General features: G+C 47.5%; 3 protein-coding genes across 3 annotated transcripts in view; 1 reads left to right on the forward strand and 2 right to left on the reverse strand.

Annotated features, from left to right (window-relative positions):
- Positions 1 to 9,694, reverse strand: part of MCFD2 (multiple coagulation factor deficiency 2, ER cargo receptor complex subunit) — a 46,239-nt gene extending 36,545 nt beyond the window's left edge. Inside the window, exon 1 of the mRNA XM_070798604.1 lies at positions 9,565 to 9,694. The gene's annotated coding sequence lies outside the window, so the exon portion shown is untranslated. The remainder of the gene's footprint in view (positions 1 to 9,564) is intronic.
- Positions 1,158 to 9,516, reverse strand: LOC139185764 (uncharacterized). Its single transcript, XM_070798603.1, has 2 exons — positions 8,688 to 9,516; positions 1,158 to 6,552 (listed from the first exon to the last, which is right to left on the reverse strand). Exons 1-2 carry the CDS (start codon positions 9,514 to 9,516, stop codon positions 6,497 to 6,499), a joined length of 885 nt encoding a protein of 294 aa, XP_070654704.1. The 3' UTR covers positions 1,158 to 6,496.
- TTC7A (tetratricopeptide repeat domain 7A) overlaps positions 9,535 to 16,371 on the forward strand; it is a 122,848-nt gene continuing 116,011 nt past the window's right edge. The window contains exon 1 of the mRNA XM_019970104.2: positions 9,535 to 9,718. Coding sequence (XP_019825663.2) covers positions 9,535 to 9,718 — 184 coding nt within the window. The remainder of the gene's footprint in view (positions 9,719 to 16,371) is intronic.

The raw sequence follows: 16,371 nt of genomic DNA on the forward strand, positions 1-16,371 counted from the left end.
GTTGTCAATGCTCTAGACAGTGACTGTTCTGATAGCTTGAGTCACACAGCGAAAACAATGTGGAAAAGAATCCAGCCAATCTGGATGGAACAGGCAGCATGAACGAGAAATAAACTATGTTGGTTGAAAGTCCTGAGATTTTTGAGTGATTGTTTATTAATGCAGCCTGGCTTCCCTGGTGGCTAAAGAATGATGGTAAAGGACACTTGGGTTTGATCCTCGGGTTGGGGAGATCCCCCGGAGAAGGAAATGGCAACTCATTCCAGTATTCTTGCCTCAGAAATCCCACAGACAGAAGAGCCTGGCAGGTTACAGTCCGTGGGGTGGCAAAAGTGTTGGCCATGACTTAGTGACTATACAACAATGGCTGGTGGGTAGGGCTAGCTTCTTGCCCCAGGATGGCAGCACCTGGGCAGGGAATCAGGACAAGGCAGGCTGGGAGGAAGCACGGACCACCCCTCTTGGGAGGGGACCACCACTGCAGTCCTACGGGATGACACAAAAGCTACCAAAAAGAAGCAGGAGTCACCTGGGAGACCAGGGAACAGAACGGCTGGGGATGACGGGAAAGAGGTATGTGCATGGAGGGAGGTGCTGGGATCTAGATCATGAAGTGGGTGGGTGGGGACGGGAGACACCCAGAGCCCTCATCTCCCAGGCACGGGAAAACCTTAGATTTCTAGGATTCTAAAAATAACGTAACAGAGGGGAGGGGGAATTACATGAAAGTAGTCAAAAAGTATAAGTTTTCAGTTATAATATAAATAAGTACTAGGGATGTAATGTAATGGCGGACTACAGTCCACGGGGTCGCAAAAGAGTCGGACACGACTGAGCGACTCAGCAACAGCAAGGGATGTAATGTACAACATGATACAGACAGTTAACACTGCTGTATGCTACATATGAAAGTTGTTGAGAGGAAACCCTAAGAATTATGAAAAGGAAAAAATATTTTTTTCTTTTTCTTTTATATCTCTATGAGATGATGGATGTTCATTAAACTTTGATGTATATAAGTCAAATCATGATGCTATATGCTTTAACTTTATACAGTGTTGTATTTCAGTTATATCTCAATAAAACTGGAAAACAGAATTAAAAAAACATAATTACTAAGTGCCTAACATGCACACATACAAGAATTCATGTGCCTTTCTATGGTCTCTTTCCCTTACCTAATGATCACCCCTTAGATTTTATGGCAGCTATAAAGGGAAAGACTGACCATGCAAGTCAGCCTCTGGCAGAATTCATGTCAACATTCTAGAAGGGCTGGTTGGGCTGGCCAGTTCACAGCACTGATAATTAAGACACGAGTTACATTACGGACTAGAAACGCTATGAGCCAATAATTATGGTAATACGTAAAAGTTGGATTCTGTATATGAGGATTTGGGCTACAACTACAGAAAATTGGGAAGGCAGTTGTCATTCTGTTCTACATCACATACCCTGAGATCTGGGTGGATGAAGGGACTGTTGACTCAAATTCAGTATTTTTAGGGTTCCTGTTGGGAACCCCAGATGGTAAATACAATAGTATGAAAGAAGAGGCTGGAGTAACAGATGGGAGGACATCTCCTCCCCAGGCCATCTTTCCCTCTAGATGACCTAATGACTCATGGGCACTGTGACAGCCAGTATAAATAGCAATGGATTTTATGCGGGCTCCAAGGGGATGTTGGAATAATCACACAAAACACATCTTTGAGTCAGTGCATAGAAAGAACTAAACATCCTGACAGCTTACTGTTGACACTGACTTGACTTTTCTGTTGCAGGAAACTCTTGCCCGGGATAATAAAAGTTGTAAATATCTTTTTTTTTTTTTTTGCAGACATTTCAAGAAGAAAAACATATAAAGGAACTTTGCAATTTTTTAAATAGTTTGTATCCAATCACTCTCTAAGACTGAAATCCATGCCTCAAAACCCTCCCGTTGCCCTGCTCAATAATCGTCAACTATTGCATCATGATTCTTGCCAATTCCCAATCAAGCCCCCTCACTAGAAGAGCTGCCTTCAAGTAGACCCCAACACTTCATAAATCCCAACTCTGCCTCCTCATTCTAGATGCTGCTATGCTTCTGCAGAGCTGTGTTCTCCCTTCCTGTGATGAGAACAAATTTGGCTTTGCATTATCACAGAGCTCTTTTGAGGGTACTTTCAGGGAGCCACCATTCAACTATCAAAGCCCACCAAGATCGAATGGAGACTCCCTTCACCACTGGAGCAAAAAACCCTTGATTCAAAAACAATGTGCTCCTCTCAGGCCCTCAAGCCCCTCAGGTGCCTTCCAGACATCACTAGTGAGGGATGTAAGGCTTGCCCTGCGCCCGAGTTCCGATTTCTTAAGTCTCTTTTTTATTGAGCTCCCCAAGTGCTGAGTCTATTTTGTCTCCTATCAATTAGGAACCCTTTTTAGGAATCCTTTGATTACCAGACCATATGTGAAAGTTTTTTTCTCCTCGGTGGATATCTACCTTATCACTAATCAGCCAACTATTTGTCTATACCCACCCTGGTCATTTATTGTAAACTAAAAGAATAAAGTTTATGTTGAAGAAGACAAGTGTGGGTCCCAATAAGTCCATCCCTAAGCCAGCCCAGGGAAAAATTTTGTCTCAGGACACTGATCAACACCTTATGAGAACTTTCTTCAGACTCGTTTTGTCTGTGAGTTTGGATCAACAGAGCTCTCCACACATCTTTCACCTGCTGAGAGCTGTAAATTCATCAGCGCTGCAACTGGATAAGGTCGAGCTGTGAGGTCAAGGGCCCCAAGCTACAGGATGCGCAAGCAACTCTCCACTGACATTCCCAGGCTGTCATGGGGGTTCGCTTAGTGTAAACCTCAGTCCATGTCTTCCTTGGGCCCAACTTCCGCTTCTTACTGGTATTTATGCTATTGCCCAAATTTGTGCACTTATCTTTCTAAGTAGCATCATGTCACCAAGGATGCTTCAGAATTACAGTGACCACTACAAGAACTCTGGACGTGAACAAAGTTATCCACTTGATAAGTGTCTTTGAAGGAAAAGGGAACACAGTTGAAACATCCAATGGTCTTTTCTTTTTATTAGGAAGAATCCAAAAAAAATTGGATTCTAAAATCACCTCCTTAACAGATTCCTTGGCCAAAGCAAAAGAAAAATCTGAACAACTTAAAACCATCTGTCTTTTAGATCTCCCACAAATCACAACTCAAACACACTATTCCTCTTCCTCTATCCTACATTCTTCCACCTCCTACTGCCCCATCTCTCCCTCTGACCCACTCTTCTTCCCTCATAGCCCACCAGATACCCCAAACCTTGTGTGCATGTGTGCTAAGTCACTTCAGTTGCATCCAATTCTTCGAGACCTATGGACTGTAGGACCTATGAATCTGTCCATGGGATTCTCTAGGCAAGACTTCTGGAGTGGGTTGCCATGCCCTCCTTCAGGGGATTTTTCTGACCCAGGGATCAAACCTACATTATGTTGCCTGCATTGGCAGGTGGGTTCTTTACCACTAGCACTGCCATGGAAGTCCAACCCTATCCTTACTTATCTCTTCAAGGTAAACCTTCTTCAGCACAGAGAAAACTGTTAATAGTGAATTTTAAGCTCTGGTTCCATTCTTAGCTGAAAGCCATTATCAAAGACTTTCCAAGGCCTAGACAAGATAAGGAGAACAGTGAAGAGAAATTCAGATTAGTCTGAGGTACATATAATCCAGGGTGACCAGATATATACCAATTAGTTCATATGTTGCAAAAAGTTCAGTGAAAAGGTCAGAACCTCCAATGATGACTTAAAATACTGTGACTTGAACAGGAAACGGAAGGGACTTAGAAACACCACAGATGTGGGTCAAGGTCTTTTGGAAACTATTCTCTGTCTTTTCTGTGAATTCAGTTCAAGCCAAAAAAAGAGAAGTCTGATGGAGACTTTAGGGATAGGTTCTTTAAAACATAATGGCAGGGTTCAGTAGTAAATCTTGAAGCAGATGGGACCCTGGCTCCCCCTCTCATCTTTTTGTAAATTGCCTCAAAGCAGAAATAGGGGATTTAATACGCAAGCAAAAAGTAGGGTGGGAAATAGGCCCATGCCAGATCGCCAAAACCTTGGAAGAGCTCTATTTAAAAGAGCCCTAGAACTAACAGACTAAAGGGAAAAGAAATAAAAAAAATTATCAGTGAAGGTGTTCAGTTTCCCATTCTACCTGCAAACCCAAAAGGAAACACTTGTCTAGAAACTAAAAGACAATCTTACAATTTTGACTGATATCATCACAATAATAGCAATCTTAAATCTGAGCACTATTATATAGATCTTCCTCAACTTATAAAGAGGTTATATTCCAATAAACCCATCGTAAGTTGAAAATATCATTAAGTCAAAAATGCATTTTGTAAACCTTCCATTATAGCCTTGCTGCCCTTAAACATGCTCAGAATTTACACTAGACTATGGTTTGGCAAAATTATCTAACACAAAGCCTATTTTATAATAAAGTATTGAGTATCTTTTATAACTTACTGAATACTGAAAATGAAAAACAGAATGGTTGTCCAGGTATAGAGTGGTTGTAAGGGTATTGGTTGTGTCCCCTTGTGATCACGTGGCTGCTGGGAGCTGCCACTTGCTGCCTGCCCAGCATCACTAGTGAGGATCTTACTGCATTTTGCTAGACTGGTAAAAAGATAAAAATTCAAAATTTGAAGTATGGATTCCACCAAATGAGTATCACTTTCCTACCATCTTAAAGGTGGAAGAAGTTGCATCATCATAAGCCAGGGACCTGCTGGAACAACCCTCTCCTTGGATTCAACAAACTATGTGGTCAGGAATCTATCTGATAATTCTCACACCTTCCCTAGGCCCCAGCACTTAACCATCACCCTGTACTTTTAACCAAGGAATGTTCTTTTCTCCTTTGTGACATTATACTCATTAACTTAATAGCAAGGGATTTACTGTGTGAATGGAATTGCCACATTAAATGCTCTCCTGATGGCCTCTTCCTTTCAGTCCCCGAGGACCTCCCTGTTCATAATGAGGTCCTGGCTAATGTGAATATTGATTTACCAGTACTTTTGGTGGTAAATCAAACATAGACTGCAGTTCTCTTGTGGGCAAACAATTCCACTTACATTCTACTGGAACTAAATGCATGGTGTTCAGTTCAGACTGACCCACCTAAACCTCTATGCAAATTTGCCCAACAGCCTTTAAAACAAGGCTCTAAGGAAGGAATAAAACTAATAATCAAAAGCCACAAAGAGAAAGGTGTTTTCATACTTCATCCCAGTCTTTGTAACACTCCTATTTCCCCAGTCAAAAAACCCAGTGGGCAAGAGCATAGATTCACTTATTAATAGTTCCCTGGGGCCATAAATATTAATGTCACTCTCCACTTCCCTTTAGGAGCAAACTCAAATACTGTTTCATCCTCAAGGTCTGAGGAGACTGGGCATGTGTTGTACAACTGTGGAACGCTGTTGTGCTTTCCTTGGTGTGCCTTTAAGTTAAAAGTGAATACCTATCTTCTCCAAGTAAAATCAACATACCTGGACTGGTATGCCTCAGCTTCTGAGGTGCCCTCCTACTTTTCACAAATCCTCAACCAGGACCTCTGGAGCTTTAATTCGCCCTGTGATCCTATTCTTAGCCGATATGTAGATAATCTTTCTTGTTCCAAAGATGAGGCTGGCTCTGAGGCTGATGCATCTGTTTACTCTTTTAGCTCGGAGAGGGCATATGGGTTCCAGAGACACATTAACAATTTGTTAAAGGACAGTGCACAACCTAAGATAGGATTTATCCCATGAAGTAAATCTCTTACTCCAGACAATCAGCTGTGCAAAAGCTTCCCAGCCAACTAAGAGATAATTATGAGGATTCTTGAGATGAATCCTCATAACGGCATCACCAACTCAATGGACATGAGTTTGAGTGAGCTCTGGAAGTCGGTGATGGACAGGGAAGCCTGGCATGCTGCAGTCCATGGGGTTGCAGAGTTGAACACGACTGAGTGACTGAATTGAACTGAGTCTCACTGGCCACTGTGGGCTGTGTGTTTCCAAGTTTTCTCATGCTCCCACACCATTATTTGACTTACCCAAGTTCCTGGTAACCAAGTCTTTTCTCTGAGAACAAACATAAACTAATTTTTTTAGTTCGAGTGAACTGTTCAAAACCCTCTTACTTTGGGCCTAGTGTGTGTTAGTCTCTCAGTTGTGTCCAACTCTTTGTGGGTAGCCATTCGCTTCTCTAGGTGAATCTTCCCAACCCAGGGATCAAACCCGGGTCCCTGGCACTGCAGGCAGAATCTTTACCGTCCGTGCTATAAGGGAAGCCCAACTGTAAGTCAGTAAGCGATCTCACCGAGACCTTAACTTCATGAGAATAAACACCAGTAGCTTAGCTTCTCTGATGATCCAGTGGCAAGAACTTCCCACTTTGTTCAGGGGCAGCAGCTAAAGGAACAGTCTCCCACTGGCTTGGCTTTAAGAGTCTCCTTTAAACCAGATCGTCCCCTGTGCGGTACCATCTTTGTTGCTCCCTGAAAATACACATTTCTCATTAAGTCGATTTACCTCCTGTGAACTTCCTTTCCTTCTCTGAGATGCTGCAAAGATTGTCTAGGCAGTACTCTCCCTCTCTGGGAAGCAATGAACTCAGCTTCCTTCACCTGATCAGCAAGTTATTTTGGCAGCATTTCTGAGCTGGCAATGACAGCATTCTTTATCAGAATGTGTCTTAAGCTCTCATCTGGGAGATCCCAGATTATTAAAAATTAATTAAAAACAACCTCTACACTTGTATTTGCCACTGATTTTGTCAAACATTACTGATTGGATCATGGTTGTTCTTTGTTCTTGTTCCTACAGCCTCTTACTCCCATGAAAGACAGTGGTGACTAGTGGGCTGGGGTCTTGACTTTTCTGGAAAACAGCTCTAAGGGGGTCTAGCATGTGTTTGTGTTCGTTTTCAATGAACTATCCTGCTATGTTCCTCCTGCCAGTGCCCCAGGTCCACACAAATATCGGTGCTCCTGTCAAAGAACATGTTAGTTGCTTAGTCGTGTCTGACCCCATGGACTGCAGCCTGCCAGGCACCTCTGTCCATGGGATTCTCCAGGCAAGAATACTGGAGTGGGTTGCCATGCCCTCCTCCAGGGGAATCTTCCCGACCTAGGTAGGGACTGAACCCAGGTCTCCTGCATCAAAGACAGATTCTTTACCATCTGAGCCACCAAGAAAGCCCAAATAACAGTTTGACCCCAACAGGATCTGAACACGCAATCAACAGGCAGCAATACTGCCTCAGATAGTTCCCTGGAGTCCAGCAACCTGGGGGCAGGCTTAGCAAAGGATTGGAGAGAGAAGAGGGAGGAGAGGTTTTCCTTATTTTGTTAGGATTCCTCTTATCAGCTCTGCTTTTCTTTGGCTGCCCTAGGGCTGACTCTGGGGAATGCCAGACTGGGGCAAATCACAGGGTGTCCTCAGGCCGCCTCCATCCAAAGGACACACACAGCTCTCTCCAAGTGACATCCGGTTCTGGTGACCAGCAAGGGCAGCCAAAGGGTAACCAAAAGGAGTCTGTGTAAACTGAGTAAACTGCCAAAGCCACCCCCATCTCCCTTCATCTATCTCCTTGTCTCTAGGAGCTCAGGTCAGACCCTAGAGCAGCAGCCAAGGTGAGGAATTCTGCCTCCCAAGCAAGGAATGGAGCTGCATTTGGAACCTGGAGAAGAGGACATCTAGGGCTTCCCTGGTGGCTCAGATGGTGAAGAAACTGCCTACAGTACAGGAGACCTGGGTTCAATCCCTGGGTCGGGAAGATCCCCCGGAGAAGGGAATGGCTACCTACCCCAGTATTCTTGCCTGGAATTCCATGGACAGAGCAGTCTGGTGGGCTACAGTCCATGGGGTCTCAAAGAGTCGGACAGGACGGACCCACTAACTAACACTGAAGAGGATTACGGCGGGGGCGGGGGCGCAGGAAGGCTGCCTTCAACAGACGCCCCCTTGTGGCTGCAGAGACAAAGGCCCAGCAGCCTGAGCTCCACTTCACAAAAACTTCCCGCAGGTTACAGTTGTCCAGAAGCACGAAGTAGTGTCTCCTGACACTGAAGGTGGTCAAGCTCACTCCCAGGGTTACGTATCAGGCAGGGGCTGCGGAAGAAGGTGTGCACCTTCTAGCTCTTAGGGGTCTATACTCAAAAGCTTGCTCTGACTCTCCGGTCTTCTGGAATCTTCGGTCTGTGCCATGCACTGTCACTTAAATAACCCTGTTTTGTCGCTTTGGTCTTGCGTGATGGCCTCCATCCGCACCCTGGGCTGTACCCGGAAGCGGGGCCACCATAAACGGGTCTCAAAGGGTTGTAGGTCTGCCTCCCCCGCCTCCCCCGCCTGCCTTGTAATCCTTTGAACTTCTTAGTACCCACAGCACAGGGCTAAGTCCTGCTAAGAGCTCGGTACAGCTTTGATCAAAGTAGTCTTTATACACTAGAATTAAGAAATAAGTAAATACCAAGTTGGAGAAACGGCTTAAAACGTTACCAAGTTGGAGAAACGGCTTAAAACGTCTAAGAAATCAAGGGCAACAGGATTCTGCAGAGGAAAAAAGGCCTGCCAGCTGGGGTGGGGAGAGACAGGTTGGAAAGAGGAACTCCACTCTGAAGAAAGAACGTACAAATCTTTCGCAGGGGAGGCATCCCGAGAGTCGCGGGCCTCGGAACGAGCGGGTTCTCCAGAGCGCCCCGGGGTTGGCGCGCAAGACTCGCGCGGCCCAGCAGGGCGGGAACCGGGCGACAGCCGGTGGCTTCCCGGGGAGGCTCCTTCTCCGAGTTGGGAGCTACCGGCCGGCGGGCCTCTCCCCGGATTTGTGACGTGCCGGGGCAGCGGTGGTGACGGGGCCACCACACAAAGCAGGGTCGTCGGGGCGGGGGTCTCCCAGGCCAAGAGCCCCAGTGGGATGGGGAGGGGGTGGGGAGCGAGGCGCCCCCGGGCGCCGGGGCTCCGCGCGGTATTAAAGTGAGCGCCGAGTCTGCAGTGGCGGCGGCGGCGCGGGGGTGGCGCCGGTGCGGCCGCGAGCGCCTAGCGCGCGCCTGGCTGCTGTGGCCGCGTTGGCGGCCCGCGCGCCTGGCTCGCCGAGGCCGCGCCACGCCCCCACGGGGGTGGAGCTGCGGCCGGGGGCGGGTCCGCTGCTGGCGGCGCCCGGGCCCGGGGCGGGGGTTGTGGCAGCAGCTGCAGCAGCGGCGGCGGCAACGGCGCCAGGAGCTGTTGCTGCAGAGGCGGAGGCTGCTCCTGGACGCGTCCGAGTCGCGCAGCCGGAGTCCCAGCCCGGAGGTGCCGGGCGGTGCTCTGGGTGCTGCGGCTGCTGCCCGCCCTCCGCTGCCAGGGCCCCCGCTGCCACCCGGGCCCCGGCCGCAGCTCGCGCCCCCGTCAACCCCGCCCGCGTGTGTGCCCCAGCCGGGACGCCGCCCCCGGCCGGGTCTCCACTTCTCGGCCGCACCTCCCATGACTGCGCCCGCTCGAAGATGGCTGCGAAGGGCGCGTACGGCTCCCACCTGAAGATGGAGAGCGAGCTGGAGCGCTGCCGCGCCGAGGGCCACTGGGACCGCATGCCCGAGCTGGTTCGGCAGATGCAGGCGCTAGTCGTGCTGGGCGGCGGAGGCGGCCGGCGAGGCAGCCCGAGCGCCGGGTTCACCTCTCTGGACACCGGTGAGTAAGGGAAGGGGCCGGTTCACGAGCGCGGAGCGCGCGAAAGGCGCCGCCTCCTCCAGGAAGCGGGCCCCGACTGCCTGGGGCAGGAGGTGGCTGCTTTCGGTATTACTCGTCCTGCGTTGCTGATGTTAGGAACAGCCAGGGTACTTAGGAAGATTCTTCTGCCCCAGGAGAAACACGTGCAAGGTGTTTTGGGGAAGAGAAACGGGTTTTGCTCTCTGCCGTTTCCGATCTTGTGGGCTACTCCGACTTCTGTGAAATGGTGGTACCAACACATATCAGCTCAGGGCGTGGGCTGGACCCCGGCGCCACCCCTCCAACCCCTATTCCGGTTCCTAAACTCTGTCAGGTGAAGACTATCTGTCTCTCTTTGCCCTCCCCTTCTTCCCCCGTCAAATTGACAGCGGAGCTCTGTGCACAGCCAGTACGGTTGCGGGCTTGACGAGCGCCAAGGTGGAGTGGTGAAGTGGAAAAGAGGGCTGGTTAAGCCTTAGTTTCCTCTTCTATGTTCTGCTTCAGGACGCCTCTAGTCCTGCAGTCGGTGACTTTAGCAGTAGGGCTGGTTTGGCTGGGCTGGGCTCTTGTGCCGAGGCGGGAAAGCAGCCTGATGTGGCGGTGGGGAGCACCCCGCCCCAGTTTCCAACCTCAAATCCTGTTCCTCGTACCTTCAGCTCAGCCCGGCGAGCCCTGCCTTAAGCCCTCTCTGTGCTAAACCAACTTTAGAGCCTTTGTGGAAGGAGGCAGGCAGTAAATCAATACAGATATAAAGTTTTAAGGACTGCCCAGCCCGTGGAAGGCTCTGTAAGGAGACAGAATGATAATAATAATATCAGTAATAAGTAACTTGCTCACTCACTGTGTGCCAGTGTCTAAGCCCTGTAATCAACTCGTTAATTTCTCCAACAACCCCATGAAGCAGGTACTCTTGTTTGCCTTTTTCAGACAAGGAAACTGAGGCACAGATTACTTAAGCAGCTTATCATCCAGCCAATAAGTGGTGGAACCAGGTTTTGAACCCAGGTTTCTTTTTTTATATATATATAATTTATTTATTGGCTGTGCAGGGTTTTCGCTGCTGCCTGTGGGTTTTCTCTAGCTGTGGAGAGCTGGGGCTGCTCTCTAGTTGGAATACACTGGCTTATTGCAGTGGCTTTGCTGGTCGTGGAGGAGGCTCTGGGCACAAGGGCTTCAGTAGTTGCAGCTCCTGGGCTCTAGAGCACTGGCTCAGTAGCTGTGGTTCATCGGTTTTGTTGCTCTGCGGCGTGTGGAATCTTCCCGGACCAGGCATGGAACCTGTGTCCCCTGCATTGGCAGGTGGATTCTTATCCACTGTGCTGCCGGGGAAGTTCCTGAACCCAGATTTCTGAGTACATCCTTTTAACTACTTGCACCATTACCTCTCAAGGATGTATTACACAAAAACTGAGCTTGAAGACCTGACGAAAATGGATGGGAAGCAGAGGGGTGATCAGAGGGCAATTGTGTGCGAGATTGTGGAACTCAGAGACAGGGGAGGTTTCAGGAAACAGCAGAACCGATGCTGGCCTCTAATTGGTGTTGGGAAAGGCAGAGTATTGTTTCCTGGTGAGGAGGAAGGATGGATGGACACCGAGGGAGCTAGATGCCAGGGATGGACAGTTGGTCTGAGACTCTCAGGTAGGTCTGAATGTGGCAGTGAGTTGCATTGGCCAGAGCTAAAGATGCATGTGGGAGAAACTGATGGGAAGGATTGATAAATTTTAGGTTCCCTCTCTCCCCTGTGTGGGGTGATGTGGTAGGGTGGGGCTGGTGAGGGTGGAAGGGAAACTGACCCATGCCAGGGCATTGGGGCCTGGACAGTGCGTGGGAATCTGAGTGAGGTTGGCAGCACCTCAGAGAAACATGCTGGGCCCACGAAACGAACCAGGGCCTCCTGGAGGCTCCACAGGGCTGTGCTTCCTAAGCCGGTCTTCAGACATCTCAAGGAGGTTGACTAATTAAGTCATTGGTATTGCAGGACAAAAGAGTTTGGGGAATCCCCAAAGCTAAGACATTAGGCTTAATAGATTCAATATGGTTAAACTGATGTTTTAAAACTGTAGGACTTCTCAGAGCCTTTCATGTGCTCACCTGTCGGTGATATTCAAGCCCAGGTTAGAGTATAAACACACATTTCTCAAACTTACTTTGACCATATGCTATGAAGCATTATTGGGAAGCACTGGCATGGCATAGTTATAAATGGTATGTGTAGTTATAAAGTGCTTCTTCTATTTGAACAATTTTTTTTTGTAAACAGCCCAGTGGGGAAGGCAGGAATGATTGTCCCCACTTGAGACACCAAGGCCCAGAAAGGTCACATAATGAGTAGTATGTGGCAAAGAATGTGTACCCAAACATGAGTCTCACCCACCAAGTCTACCAGGGACAGTGTGAAGCCTGGCTGGGCTTCACGGTGAGTACTGGCCAGCCCAAAGAGGGAGGCTGCGGGCACTGGGGTCTTTACTGCCAATTTTGAGGTTTGGTTCTATAAGTTATTTTCTCCCACTGTTAAATCTAGATACACTTATTCCAAAATGCACACACGCACATGTACACACAGACACACACAAGGAAGGAAAACAAGTGATTTCCAAAGCCCACGTGTAGGGCATTTTTGGATTGTCTGCTACTTTGGTTGTTTCTCCACTGAGTTCCTTATCACTGGAAGGACTGGCAGCCTATTTTTTTGAGGGGGTGTTGGCACTGACCACCCCCCCACTGCAACCCAAGAGGGAGATTCTTAAAAGTCCCACCTGGTCGATTAGATTGTTACAGTCAAGGACCAGAAGCGTCAACATAATGACATAATTTGGGAGAAGGGAGGAAGCTGAACCCCGGCTGAACCCTGCTTTACAGACTGAGGCCCCACTGTATCTGTGGGGTTTCCTCCAGAAGCAAAGAATAGCTCCCAGGGCCTGGGTTTCACTCCAGGCAGCAGGAGGGGAAGACCCAGCTGGCGGGGGGGCCCTCTTTCTGGTCAGAGATGAAGGAGTGAAGGATCAGGAAATGCTCCCCCAAAGGGGGCCCTTATACCCCTCCTTTCTTGTTTGGGGAGATTGCTCCCCACCACCTGCCCAAGGGGAAAGGGGTTGTTACTGTTTGTGCATTTTCTTTCAAACATATCCGGTTTAGATTTGGTCAGGATGCAGCAGGGGAACCCCAGAGTGTGGCTAACTGTAATGGGGTTTGTTCATGTAGAAACAAAGGATCCCATCCAAGTGGTTAAAAAAAAGAAAAAAAACCTTTATTATGAAAAATTTTTTAAACATCAAAAAAGTAGAAAAATGAATCTCATGTATCCATCAACCAGTGTCAGTAATCACAAACCCATGAATAGTCTTGTTTGAGCTATACCCTGGCCCATTTATCCCCCGCATTGTGATTTCAGTATTTATTTATTAAATAAGAACTCTTTTGAAAAATAAAACTCCCATATTATTATTGCAGCCCCCCTTCATCTAATGCTTAACTTTACAGTTCATTTGCTAGAATCAGGATCCAAATAAGGCCACACATTGCATTTGGTTAATGGATTGATCTAAGACACTTTATTATGAAAATTTCAAACATACAAATTTGAAAGAATTTTGCAGTAGACACCTATATTGTCGCCGCCTAAATTCTGATATTCTTTTACTATACTGTCTTTAATCACTTCTGCCACACTGTCCATTCAGCTCAAGTCTCTTAATCTGTAGTTATCCCCCTTTTAAATTAGTGATTAAAAAACCTGGCGATTGTTCTGAGCTTTTTTTTTCAGCTGAAGCCAGAGGGAGTGTGTTTGAGGCAGGTGGCCTGTCACGAGTTTTGCCCTCTTCCTCCTCTTGCTGCGGTTGGAAGGTCCCACCCTTTGCAGTTCTGTGAAGTGAGCAGTTGCAGAGACCAATGTGTCCCCTTTTGACCAGGAGGGAAGGGGCTGATCTGAGCACCTGGCCCGCTGGCTGGACCCAGCTTTCCTGACTGAACTGAGAAGTGAAGAGAAGGGCGCTGTGCCCTGAAAGTATGGGTTCTGGGGAGGAGGCTGGTATCCTTAAAGTGGGTCCCTATGACCTGTTACCCATTGAGAGGCCTGGAGAGGGGCAAGAATGGAAAGGAAGTTGGCCCCAGAGGCCTCCAAAACAAGGTGGGAAGACTGGGGGGCCACTAAGTAGGGGCTTCCTTTGCGCCTCTGCTAAGGCAGAGGGCTAGGCTGGGCCGCCACAATCAAGAGCCAGGCTGTCAGAGTCTGTGGCACTGTCTGTGAGAAAGGCCTTTCTAATGCCCTGGGAAGGGAGAAGCTGGAACACTTAACCCGACCCAGGATAGGGAGTAGATGTCAGACACTAAAATGATAAAGAGCAATTTGTTTTACCTTTGGAGAAGGATAGGAAAGCCTCCATCTACCTCTGTCCTTATTTAACAACTGAAAACCTAGAATAGTCTTCAGTTCCATAGACTGACCACTTGAGGACAGTGGGATGGAAAATGTGGAGCAGGGAGGAGAGTTGGACAAGGAAGAAAAGAAAGTAAATTCCCAACATCCACTTTGAGTGTCTGCTAAGTGGAAAAACAGAGACTGAGTAGGGAGTGAAGAGGGAGGGCAAAGGGTTCTGGAGAAGGCCCCGGAGTGTTCATTTACAAAATAGTCTGTAACTCACAAATGTGTAACGGTGAGAACTGTTCTTATTCCTGACCTTGGAATTAGCTTTTAACCTACTGTCTACAGCTCCTTAGACTGTTCTTCATTTCCAGACTATCAGAGGCTCTGCTCTGCATGGGATGTGGGAAAGACACACTGTTCTTTGGCTGCGTTACGTTATGGTGGGTTGTGACCATAACAGTATTGCATCTCTGTTGTCACCTATAAAATGAGTATAATTTCTACCTTTCAGAGTTGTGCAGATTAAATGATACTAAATGATAAAGTACCTGATCCTCAGTACGTGCGTGCGTGCTTAGTTGTGTCTGACTCTTTGTGACCCCATGGACTGTAACCCATCAGGCTCCTCTGTCCATGGAATTTTCCAGGCAAGAATACTGGAGTGGGTTGCCATGCCCTCCTCCAGGGGATCTTCCTGACTATGGATCGAACCCGCATCTCCTGCATCTCCTTCACTGGCATTCTTTACTGCTGAGCCACCAGGTATTCAGTGAGCCCTCAGCAAACATCAGCCCTCCTTTGGCAGTAAAAGGCACTCTTGTGTTTTAAAGTAGTGCTTCTCAAGCTATCTGTGGTGAAGGCTCAGTTTTATGTTCTGGATTTTGGGTTTTGTGTGTTTTTTTAGATTCTCAATCTATTGTGCTCTGATACTTTCTTAAAATACATAAACTGATACCCACTCACCCCCAGTTTTCTAGTATTTGATTCAGCAATTGTTATGTCACATGATTATCAGTGTTTCTAAACATACGTTATAAATTTCTGCACTCACCTGCAGGACTGGGTCACAAACATGCACAGACCTGCCCCAGCCCATGGACCACACTTTGAGCAGAATGTGTTCCGAGGACAGTTCCGTTATTTTGAAGAGAGGTAATCACTGCAGACTCATCTCACATGCTAGTAAAGTAATGCTCAAAATTCTCCAAGCCAGGCTTCAGCAATACATGAACCGTGAACTTCCTAATGTTCAAGCTGGTTTTAAAAAAGGCAGAGGAACCAGAGGTCAAATTGCCAACATCTGCTGGATCATGGAAAAAGCAAGAGAGTTCCAGAAAAACATCCATTTCTGCTTTATTGACTATGCCAAAGCCTTTGACTGTGTGGATCACAAGAAACTGGAAAATTGTGAAAGAGATGGGAATACCAGACCACCTGACCTGCCTCTTGAGAAATCTGTATGCAGGTCAGGAAGCAACAGTTAGAACTGGACATGGAACAACGGACTGGTTCCAAATAGGAAAAGGAGTACGTCAAGGCTGTATATTATCACCCTGCTTATTTAACTTATATGTAGAGTACATCATGAGAAACACTGGACTGGAAGAAGCACTAGGTGGAATCAAGATTGCCAGGAGAAATATCAGTAACCTCAGATATGCAGATGACACCGCCGTTATGGCAGAAAGTGAAGAGGAACTCAAAAGCCTCTTGATGAAGGTGAAAGTGGAGAGTGAAAAAGTTGGCTTAAAGCTCAACATTCAGAAAACGAAGATCATGGCATCTGGTCCCATCACTTCATGGGAAATAGATGGAGAAACAGTGGAAACAGTGTCAGACTTTATTTTTTTTGGCTCCAAAATCACTGCAGATGGTGACTGCAGCCATGAAATTAAAAGACGCTTACTCCTTGGAAGGAAAGTTATGACCAACTTAGATAGCTTATTGAAAAGCATTGATATTACTTTGCCAACAAAGGTCCGTCTAGTCAAGGCTATGGTTTGTCCTGTGGTTATGCATGGATGTGAGAGTTGGACTGTGAAGAAGGCTGAGCACCAAAGAATTGATGCTTTTGAACTGTGGTGTTGGAGAAGACTCTTGAGAGTCCCTTGGACTGCAAGGAGAGCCAACCAGTCCATTCTGAAGGAGATTAGCCCTGGGATTTCTTTGGAGGGAATGATGCTGAAGCTGAGACTCCAGTACTTTGGCCACCTCATGCAAAGAGTTGACTCATTGGAAAAGACTCTGATGCTGGGAGGGATTGGGGGCA

This window comes from Bos indicus, chromosome 11 (assembly GCF_029378745.1).
Source record: "Bos indicus isolate NIAB-ARS_2022 breed Sahiwal x Tharparkar chromosome 11, NIAB-ARS_B.indTharparkar_mat_pri_1.0, whole genome shotgun sequence".
NCBI lineage: Eukaryota > Metazoa > Chordata > Mammalia > Artiodactyla > Bovidae > Bos > Bos indicus.

Coding starts and splice junctions, on each gene's coding strand:
- LOC139185764 (XM_070798603.1), bottom strand. CDS start 9,516: ATGGGAGGTGCGGCCGAGAAGTGGAGACCCGGCCGGGGGCGGCGTCCC. Junction 6,553..8,687: donor GCCTCCCCTGCGAAAGATTT/GTACGTTCTTTC, acceptor GTGTATTTTCAG/GGAGCAACAAAGATGGTACC.